The sequence below is a fragment of the Opisthorchis viverrini genome (assembly GCF_000715545.1).
Source record: "Opisthorchis viverrini unplaced genomic scaffold opera_v5_44, whole genome shotgun sequence".
Lineage (NCBI taxonomy): Eukaryota > Metazoa > Platyhelminthes > Trematoda > Opisthorchiida > Opisthorchiidae > Opisthorchis > Opisthorchis viverrini.
The window spans coordinates 1,210,345-1,221,834 of record NW_008751700.1 but is presented as its reverse complement, the minus strand read 5'-3'; the positions used below and the strand labels follow the sequence as shown (position 1 = coordinate 1,221,834).

At 40.2% G+C, this 11,490-nt stretch overlaps 1 protein-coding gene across 1 annotated transcript in view; it reads right to left on the bottom strand.

Annotated features, from left to right (window-relative positions):
* Positions 1-11,490, bottom strand: part of T265_03202 (hypothetical protein) — a gene marked incomplete at both ends in the record, with an annotated part of 40,611 nt that overhangs the window by 25,513 nt on the left and 3,608 nt on the right. Inside the window, 2 exons of the mRNA XM_009167621.1 lie at positions 524-787; positions 1,657-2,130. Of these exons, the coding sequence (XP_009165885.1) occupies positions 524-787; positions 1,657-2,130 (738 nt within the window). The remainder of the gene's footprint in view (positions 1-523; positions 788-1,656; positions 2,131-11,490) is intronic.

Sequence of the window (11,490 nt, the reverse complement as noted above, 5' to 3'; positions counted from 1 at the left end):
ATATATATATATATATATATATATCGCTGCCGGAATTCTTTGATCATGAAAAACTACACACACGTGGATTGGCTGACCACCGATGGTTCGGGTACCAGATGACGGCGAACACACGGTATAGTGCAAGTCACCTTCGAAGTCCTCGTAATTACCGAAAGACACTGGTTCCAGCAGCGTTTTGCGCTTTGACAGCGAAGCAATATTTAACAGACTATCTAGTTACCCCAGTTTTGCACTTATCCGCGCCTATTCCGAAAACACTGCTTTTACATCAGATGGGCCTTTGTGAATGTTAAAAACAAGCCCCATTTGGCGGTAAACATATACCCTTTTTGAATATATCGGTGAGACAATGAGAAATCGATGTTAACTTCTCAACCTAAAATCTCGCTTTCAGTTATCTGAAAGGTCTAGATCTGTATTTCTTCTCACGGAAACGAAACGATTAGTCCATTCTATACAAATTTAGAAGAGTAACTGATACGAAAAAACTCAAGTCAATATCTTCTTTGAATGCACTAACTCGCTCCTCTGATTGTCTCTTCACTGATTCCGCGTTCTGAACGGCAGCCGCTAGTTGGGCCTCCAGCCTACTTATCGCACGACGCAGCTCCCCATGCTTTTCTTCCGCCGCCTGTTGCATCACTGTCAGCTCGGCCTTCGCCTGTTGCATCACTGTCAGCGCGGCATTCTTTTTGTCAACCAGTCTCTTCACTTGCAGTTCATTTTCAAGTCTAATATCCGTAAGATCCTCTTGAAAATCCTCCTCTGTAAATTCTCGTGGCACCTAATTGGAACAAGATACAAATGTGAGAAAACTGTGGCTTTAAGTGGAATGTGGAACATTATTCAAAAAATATTTCTGAAGCATCAGATACCTTGCTAATTTTGGGGAGGTATGGACATCAGGTGGCAGCCTGAGCAATCAAAGGTTGGTCAAATGGTGGTGCGTTATCAAAACTTATAATAATTAGGTTTGATAGATCATCACGTCCTCGTATGTTCTCAGTCTGCATCCATCTCGTGATTCCATAGGAAACAAGTACCGGCGATTGGACGCTAACTCCATTTACTTTCCTTTGGGTCAGTTTACAATCCATCTATTTAGTCACTTGGTTAGTCTCTGGATGATCTATCTTTGCACAGAGTTACCTTCAAAAGCGGCTATCACTCAAGAAAAACACTGTTGGTTCCCGTCCAAACCACAACTAGACTTTGAATCGGATTTAAGCTAAACTGTGAAGGGACTAAAGCTTACCTCGCTTGATTGGATTCTTGGTGGGCCTGAAATCTGACCACTTGCAAGCAACAGAGGCAGGTGGGCATTTGGTTGTTCGAAATTTGCTCACATACTGGACACTAAAAGGTACTCTTTTTACTTATCGTGCAGCAGTGAATACTCCATATTCATAATCGTGTTTCGGTAGTTATTAGGTAAAACCGGACAGTTGGCCCTATATGCTCTAATAAGGTAATTGCTTTGTTTGCTCTTTAGTGCACGAATGTTGTTAGGTTGGTACTTTGTGTACGGTGTGCAAAGTAACCATATCACTGAGAGTAAAATTCTCGAGAGAGGTTACTGTGTAAAAATAATCAAACTTTTTTCAGCATATGAAGCTATAGTGATTTTAGTATCCATACTCTTAATTCAGTTACCTTGTGGGCATTCGCCTTAGGCTGCCTAATCCTTCTTTCTTCACGGTGAGCTTGTGTTGAGGATTTTCTGCCACCATCTTTGGGCATTGACTTTAGTAGTTCATTGATGCCGCTAACATTTACATCGTCTTTGTCATAAATCGACCGACTATCATCCCGATCTTCGGTAGTCATGTCAGTTTCCAAATCTGACTGACTGTCTTCTGCCGCAGAGTGAGCTGTGCCGAAAATTCCGGATTTGAATTCCAATTTGTAGCGACTTCCGGTATGGAGCCCCTTCCTTCCATCTGCTACAATTCTGTGTTTTCCTCCATGGTTCTGAGCCTTCACGCGCTGCTTCTGTTGCCTTGAACGATACCTAAAGCTAGATGCGCTATGGTTATTTAGCGGACGTTTCTGCTGGATCTCGGCATCCCTTATGAACAAAGGTATATTTTTCTTTGTTTTATTTTGATTTGCCTTCGCTTGTATAATCTGGAAGATAAGCGGTAATAATTGGTGATGAGTGTGTGAATAGTGAATTACTCATTGATCAAAATAGGCTAGAGATATCGATGTTTGTCTTTAGTGAGAACGAATGAACTATCCTTCTTTTTATGCTGGCTAGTTTTTATGGGACCTTTGGAAATGGTTTCCAGACTTTGATCATTGGTATTACTGATTAGAGATTAACGAAAGATTATGCTTAGATATGGCTTTCTGTCGAACTCTAGTCCATGTTATGTGGAAGTGTTTGGCAAATCGCATCGCTAACTGACTAAATAAGCTTATTCCTTTTTTCTCCGTAAATTCTAGGTGAATAAGCCTGGTAGTTGGACGAATCTGGTGTGCAAATAAGAATTCTATCAAGTATTAAAATTTGAACTGGTCGCTGTAGTAGGAGAGAATAATGTTCAGTCAGTTAGTGCTGATGTAGTTTGATTTACTCAATGGAAATGGAGGGAAGAAGTGAGGGTTGAATAGTAAAATTCGAACGACGTCGTCAATAATGCCAGCGATAAAATCTTTAGGGATTCTCATCACGGTTTCTTAGCAGCAGTGGGTTCCGCTCGGAGGAATATTTTCCTTCCAGTCATTTCACACCCACAAAAACATATGAAGGCAATTTTCTCACAGTTTAGCAAAGCCGCGCTCACTTACGATTTATCACTTCGTAGCATATTGGGGCGATCTTATCAAAAGACAACTCAGCAGCAAGAGTTGCATCCCATCAGAGTATCTCACAGCAGTTCAAGCCAAACATAAGGTGGTTTGCAGTCCTTCCAAAAGAAATCATCCCAGTGCGCGGCTAAATACTCCCTCTAATTGTTGCATATAATCAACTCACTGGTTCTCCTCAGTTTCCCTGTGGTTCGGACAGGCAGTATACTCTGTGCATTTCAAGTTTTTGGCATTTGGACACAAGATGCGTAAACAAACTCCTCTGGATACTACTTATCAAAAGTTAGTGCGGATTGAAATTTCCTAGGAACGTTCAGCTTCTTACCTTTAAAGATCCACAAAAAACTACCTGGGACCATTATTACCGAGAGCGTGTGTAAGTGGTGAAAACACAGCTATTCCGAGCATGGTGACATTATGAACGAAATTTTCTAGACAAATTTACCACGGTTGCTCCGCTGCATTTTCTGGGTTTAGTAAACAAAGCATGAAAACCAAATGTTTGCCCAGTTTTGTGCGTAGAATTTATTCCAGAATGTTGCAGGGGACAGACATCTTGTGGTATACCAGGGTGATATTTCCTAAACCCCCCATTTTAATCCCACACATTAAAACAAACAATATATTTCTACTTTCTCATTACCTTTAGATGTGTACTTTATGCTCGAAACAAATATATGAACGCAATTTGCCTAAGATGGTTGCTCCTTTGGCCTAAAATAGCATCGGCAGGTTGAAGGTTAGCTTGCTTATCTGCGTTGAATTTCGTGTGCTCGTAATAAAGGGGATAACTGTTCAGCTGGGTACGAGATTGCCTAGTTATCGGATATCTTACTACAGATGCGCGAGATCTAAATAGGCTGATTCAAATGCGAGAAGAAGCGCCAGAAACCAAACCCACTTGACTATTCCACTGAAGTACTTACTTCACTTAAATTCTTTTGCATCACAAACCAGAAGCTGTTTCATCTGTCAACTTGCAAGGATAGTTGTAATTGTTGCGAAATTGCAGTCCTTATGCACGAAGGCAGAAGTGTTTCTTGATTTCCATGACGTAAAACAAAAGCAAGAGTAAATGTTTTCTCTAGGATAGCTTTATGCCTAAAGGACATAAAGGGGGAACGCTCAAATTTCTCCTTTGTAACCCTATTAATATTTTGCATTGTTAGAATTAACTCAGTTTGATCCGCATGTGATTCAACTAGTCTGCAATTGTATATCCACCCTAGGATGTAGGAATGGATAAATGCTGCCAAATTAATCTCTGAGTCCAAGGCTTACTCTCAGTTTTAAGACCCTCATCACGTGATACTGGCTTTCTGTCTAGTCTTTTGCACGGTGACTCTCAGTCAACTTAAGATTGTCCAAGTCTAAGTGAAAAATCAGCTGAAGCAACAGGACAGCCAAACTGGCCCAGATGCACACATCAGTGTCTACACACACAGAGCACCCACGAATCAGCACCAGGAGGCTAACCTCCTACAATGACAACCCGAAGAAATTGGTCACTGATGCACAACATGCAACTACTATTCAACGGCATACTACGGTACAGCTGACGCACAAACTATTCTTGGCACATCATGTTTTATACTAGTGAAATGCTGCTTCGAACTCCAGTTTTCAACTTTTATAATGTAAGTTTCTTCCCATGAAAAATCAATGTTTGCTTGGATAGAGAATCGAAACTCGCATTTGATTTATTTGAGTGAGTTGAACGCAAGTAGTTTAGTGGCGGCGAGCCAGCATTAGAGTTCAGAGGTAGAAGCTCGTTTCTTTAGCAACAAAAGGCGCGGAAATGCATTTGAAGAATAAGTAGGTTGATGTCAGTCATTCTGATCCGATCATAGTTAGACCGTCCATTTGAAACATTATTTAGGCATGCTGAAATTTACCCATCCAAACAAGCTACATTTTAGTTAGCATATCAGTTGAGGTCTCTTCTTCTAATGTTTTCAGTAGATACAATCGTTCCTATCTTAAGCTGCGCATAAAATTTAAAGGATACAAGAGTATCCAATAAGAAGCATTTGCCCTGCAATTCGAAGGGCGGTTTGATATTATCCAAAAATGTCACACCTTTTTACTGTGATTACGTTTTGCTGCACCCCGCTTCTTTTGGTCGAAGCTAAATTCTGTGATAACGGACAGCATACCTGGAGTAATTCTGTAATAAACTCATCCGAGCCTATTCTTCTGAAGAATGAATGTAGCTAAAGGAGTTACAAAAGGCTGTTTTGCTGAAATGTTAAATTCAACAATTATTCCATGAGAGAATAACCCTCTTAGGCAAATGAACAATGAATTACAGGCGATGTTTTGGCCTTGGGTAAAACAGATAACTAAGTAAATGAGCATGGACGGAAGATAATTTCATCATTTATATCGGGATGTGACTTTGAATTTAAACTATCAGTCCGTTGAATGCGTAAGACGAACCTACTCAAAACAACCTGGATGAGTTAAACTAATTATCAAACTTACACTACCGCCTACTTCATCGGTATAATTTGATATTAGAAATGGGGCCAAAAGCTTGATAATTTCAAACAGACTGCTCATGCTGCAATATTGCGCTTCAAGCGATACTCCAAAGAAGATATAAGCCAGGTTCCATATAACGGTAGATCAGTGGGTATGTCTTTGCCGGACAAATTTTCTGCTTCCGTCCAGAAATCTAATTCTGCGACAAAATGCGACTAGCTGCAAGCCGAATTTCTTCTAACTGATGTTGATATCGCCGAAGCACTCCAAAAATGCTCGGTCTACTTTAGTTCATAACTTATTTTGACAGAACAGGACATTCAGCTTGTTTCAGAAAGCAGGACCAAGAGACATGAATGTTGCTGGTCTCCGTTGTTGAGGCTGGAATTTGTTTCCAACTTAGCGTTGCACCCACCATCGATAGCGTTAACCATCGTTAACCCATACTACACGGTGATACTTTGTCTTCGTTAAGAAAAATTTACGAAGAGTTATAATTCAGTGCAGCTCGAGAGAATGACGTAAAGTAATCTCCTCTAGGAAGTACTTTCTCGCTAGAATGGAAGATTTAATCCATTTGCAACGCTTTTAGTGGTCCATTTGAAGTAAAGTCTTCCTTTGTAGACCACTTCTTTGTCGTTTACTTGTCATGTTCCTCCAGAACAGAAGACACCATGTGTTGTTTTGTGCCGATCAGGTAAATTTTTGCTCATTATGAGATTAGACAAGTGATTTTTAAGCGACGTCTCAGGTGAGCAATCTCCTTCAAAAGCAGCATCTGTATGTTCGTCTAGAACCCAATATGTTAGAAAATTGCCTATCATTGACCACTTTAGGTTGACCTTGTAATGTCAGCTCCGCAGTGAATTATATCATGATGGTGAAATAATGCATCGGGACTAAAACTACCCCAGAAACAATTTTAGTTGCAATGGATTTGATCGGATAATTGTCGGGATTTTAAAAAAACAAGGGTGCAATTTTCCGTGCTGATCTTTGTTGAGAGGCGTACCAAATGGTCCTTGTTAAGAGCTTTGGATAGCCTCTTATTATTAATCATTTTGTAGAAAAATCAACGAAATGTTACCATAAGGGTTTTATTTCCGAGTGGTCTATCTTAAAGTGAATTCATCAGGCATTATCTGGCTCACAGTTCCAAAAGGTCTCCAAGTCAGTCAGTATATCTTGGAGGTCTTTTTAGGATTGATTTGTGAGACTCGCACTTTCTCTGGGTGGTAGCCGTGAAATGATGATGGGATAAATAATGTTCAAAAATGACGTGGTTATTATATCAGCCGTCTACAAAGCTGTGTTAATAGTGTTTTACACGTTTACCTTTGCCGTGCTGTTGCACATATTTTTCTTTGGTTTCACGAAAGCAGCATGCGAAAGCTGTTGCTCTGTGTCATGTTGTAAGCGAGCGCCCATTTTTGTGCCAAATCGTTTTATTATGGGTCATCAAAAATGCAATAACTCATTTTTAAGCGAAAATATCTAGATTTAATGTCCGGGTTTTATTCTACCTGGTCTAATAGCTTTTTGACAGCGTCGAGCAATGAAAGTAGACATAAGCATGAATGGGCTTTGAATGCTTGTATAAAACGATAAGAAGCAGGCGTAGACCGCCAATAACTGTTTCTTCATTGTTATCGCAGCTTTTTGTGCCAAGATTTTCAACATTTTCTGCCTTATGTGACAACTCTGGTCTGAATCCAGCTATCTGCTCTTCTCGTTACACCGAGGCTGTAGTTGGACTGTGTATTATTGTAGGATTGGTCAATGACATGCTCTTACATGCCACTTTAGGCTCTCTGCGTACTTATGATGCTTGTACGCTTTACGAATGGTGTTTACTGCATTTTATTGCCAATGTCCTCCACACCCAACCCTGTATCACAGGCACATTTTCCTAATGTTGGATTCTTGGCTGCACCTACGAAGACATTGCGCACGGTTTTTTCTTTCAGTTACCGGTCTCCTAACGTAGGTTTCCATACTAAAAGTGCTACCATATTCTAGCTATGATATAGCCTGACTTAAGAAATATTAGTGACAAGCCTTTCAGTGTAACGTCTCCCTTTTTTAAATATTCTTCTCTAAGTTCTAAATTTTCGCTCTCATCTTAATACTTTTCACAATGTTCTTCAACAATAAACGGTAACTGCAAGTAGAAAAGAAACTAACTCTAGTGACAATAACCCCTAATTTTCCTTCCAGTAGGTGCATAAAATAAACCGGTGTATAGGAATAATAAATTGTCAAACCTGTTTGAGTGTCAGCGCAATCCCTGGAGGATTATTCAGAATTTGTCAAGGTTTGCCACAGAACAAAATTATTTCGAGCCAAAAGAGTGAGAGATTTACAACTTTAAGGTATGAAAAGGTCAAATTGGTACCAAGATGCCATAACAACGTTGGTTACGCTGTTTCGGAAACAGATGTCGCAAGAGAGAGATCGTCCAACAGCATCATTACTTTCTGTGGGGTGCAGTTATTCAGACGTCTACTAATGCTTTCTCGTAAACATCATCTTTTATACAGCTAGGAACCTTTCTTATTTAAGAATGCGGTAACTACTATTCACACTACGCAATAATACATAGTAATCAAGCATCCTCAACGTAGATAACCAAGATAGTCAATGCTATGCAAACTTGGTAATCCTCTCAGAAGTTATCCTCACATACCATCCTATTCTGGTCTATTTTTGACGCAAACATTACTCTTCGCACTCAGGTAGATTAGCCAAATGGAACGCGTATTTTTGGTATATTTGCATTGTCCATTACTATTTTAAATAGTTTTTAGACTTGTCGAGTTGAAATAAATAGGTTAAGATGAAGCTGCTTAGTTGCGAAGCATGATTTTCAAACTGTGTGCACGATTGCTGGCAGCATAACTTTACACAATCTATTTTTCTGTTGGCACTCAGTTGAGAAATGATGTTTGGTTGCCAAAAAATGATCGTTTGGGCTCTACCTTCCGTCCTTCACAACTCTGAAGTTTTTGTGATAAACATGATTGATACTCTATTCATTGTTATGTTGTTTCAATATTCAGTAAGCTGTACATACACGCCAATTCGAATACAAACGTTCTACTAGTTGTGCTGCACTGAATTCTGGATTTCTAGTTCGTCTGGTTATACTGATATACGTGCGGAACTTAATTCTCACATTCTGGCGTCGCAATTCGAAGAATTAATCATGTCCGCCGAAATAGTACCATTAGATGTTAATTTGATTGTGCGAGACTTAGAGGATTATTTGAAACGGTTTGACATATTGTGTCTCACAAAATCTGATATGGATGATATGTAACTCACGGCATGTGTTGGCAAGGAGGCGTATACTTTCATAAAGAATTTATTATATTCTGAATCTCCAATCGATATTTCTTACACTGTATTGAAGGAAAACGTTCTGCAACACTTCAGACTGATTAACTTCGTAGCAGCCGAAAGAGCTAAGTTCAATATGTTGACCCGCTCTTATTCTCAGTCGGTCCGTGATTTCGTGTTACAGCTGCAGACACAGGCAGCCAAATGTGACTACGGTGCCCAATTGGAAGACCAGCTGCGGAATAGATTCATTGCTGGCATTCAACTGCCCGAACTACAGCAGAAGATGCTGCCCTGTCCGGATCAAAAATTTCAAACTATTCGGAAAATGTGTAAGCAGTGTTAAGATGTGAAGCATGTGACAAAGACTGAGGAAGCAGCGTTCTTAAACTATTCTGAAAGAAATAATTCAAGGGTGCAGACGAACAACAGATTCAAACGTCGATAGACCCTTGTGCCCCAAATCCATCAAGACTTCACTTCACAGATCGTAACTCCAATCCGATGGTTCAAACATTTGGAAAATGTGAATCTTGTGGACAAAACCATTCCAGATATTCATGCCCTCATAGACAGCGAAGTGCTTTATCTGGGGTAAAACACGACACATTCAACTTGTCTGTAAGTCCAAAAAACTGTATCACTTAACTTCCGATCCAAATACTATCTTAAAAGCATTATCTGTAGATATCTCTGCCCTTTCTCTATCTATTTTGTCTCGAAATTCGACACATAGTTTTAAAACTTTGGTATCCGCTTCTAGTCAAAAGCACGACTTCATTGTTGACACTGGTAGTGTTCAATTTATTATTCCACACTCACACCTAACGACTTTCTACTCCAGTGCTGTGATAGTGCCTACAGATGTTAGTATTCGCGGTATCACTGGCCATTCTGTACCTCTAGTTAGTAGTTGCACGACCCCTGTGAGATTACCCCAAGGTACCTCTATTGATTGTATTTTTTTGGTTTCAACCTTGGGACAATCAATTATCGGACTCAAATTTCTGCGCTCACTGCGAACCTTACTGATTTTTGTGAATGAGGATGAACTCAAGCAGCTGATTCTTAAATGTTCCAAGGCTACATGTGGTATGAGAATACCCAAGGTGAAACTCGAAGTTACAGGAGATCCTATATTTTCTAAGAGACGAATTATTCCATTTGGCTTACGCCAGCCTGTTCGTCAAGCAATAAATTCATTGTGTACGAAAATAATACTGACTCCTATTAAATCATCGAATTGGGAACTCCGATAGTTACCTCACTGAAGGCTGATGGTATTACTCCGAGAATTTCCAATGACTACCGGCTAACGCTAAGTACGCGGTTACGACAACGTTCATGCACTACGGAAGAGCCCGAAGGTGTACCGTATCTTTTATGCGGTTCAAGTTTCACGTTTCAAAAATCGATCTAAAGGATGCCTATCTTTAAATGCAACTGGAAGAAGCCTCTAGTAACTTTACCGTTATCAACACACCTTTTGAGTTATTCCGATAAAATTTCCTTCCCTTTGGTCTGGATGTTTCACCATCTGTGTTGCAATAAGTTATGGATACCATTGCAAAACATTTGGAGGGTGTGGGGACGTACCGAGATGACGTCATAATGCATGCTGATGATGAAGAAAGCCACTATATACCTGTGTTGTCTTTACCGGATCGATTATCTGAGTTCAATTTAGCTATTTATCCTGATAAATGCACTTTTGATGTCCCATCATTTTCATACCTTGATTAAATTGTGGATGGCCATCTCCTTTAGTAAAGGCACCATCATCAACCAATCTACAAGAACTGCATTCAGTTCTAAAAGCACTTCAGTATTACTCCCGTTCCATTCCTAATTTCACCAAACATGCAAGTTGCCTGTTTAATGTCATATCTGCCAATCGATTTTCTTGGTCCTCCAACCATGAAGAGACGTTGCCTGTACTGCCTGGTTATCTTCAAACTTCAGGTGTTTTGAAAGCATTTTCCGCCAAACATCATTCGACCATCATTGCTGATGCTTTCCACACTGGAGTAAGAGCAATCCTTGAACAGTGTGGTAGACCAGTGATCTGCATTTCCCCTCAACTTTCAAAAGCTGAGCGTGGATATTCTCGGACTCAACGAGCAGTACTTGCTGTATATTGGGCTGTCAAACGGCTCCATAATTATCTTCATGGATCAAATTTTGTCATTCCTGCTGATCACGATGCTTTAAAATTCTTGTATCATCCAACAAAGTCTCTGGCGAAGCGATCTGCCGCTATGGTGCAGCGGTGGAGTATTGCACCGAATTCGTATACCTATATAATTGTTCATCGTAGTGCAAAAATTATTCCGATTTCTTGTCAAGAATTCCATCATTCGACCATGAGTAAAACAATTCAGAATTTTGTTGATTCAACCACTACCAGTAAAGCGGGATGCGCTTTTTGTTGATACTAAAAGATATTTTGCTCCCAACTTTCCGCACTGCGACGTGGTTGGACGCAGCGAAAAAGACGCCAATTTTCTGCTTTTTACTGTCGCCGCTAAAGCTTGTCCGTTACTCCGGATGGTTTGTTGTGTTTTGAGGCTAGAGTTATCATTCCACCAACTCAGCGAGTGACTGTTCTCGTAGATCAGCACTATGGTTATTTGGGTGTTGACAAAATGAAATCCCTTGCAAGCTTGTCATGCTGGTGGCCAGAACTGGATGCCGATACCAAGCACACTGCTAAAAATTGAGTTAAATGTGTACATAAGATTCACAACAAGTCTTCACGGTGGTATCCGCGGCCAGTTACTCGTGAAGCATTGCAACGTGATCATGCCGACTACTGTGGTCCCCTTTTCGGCAAATACTAAGCTTTAGTTG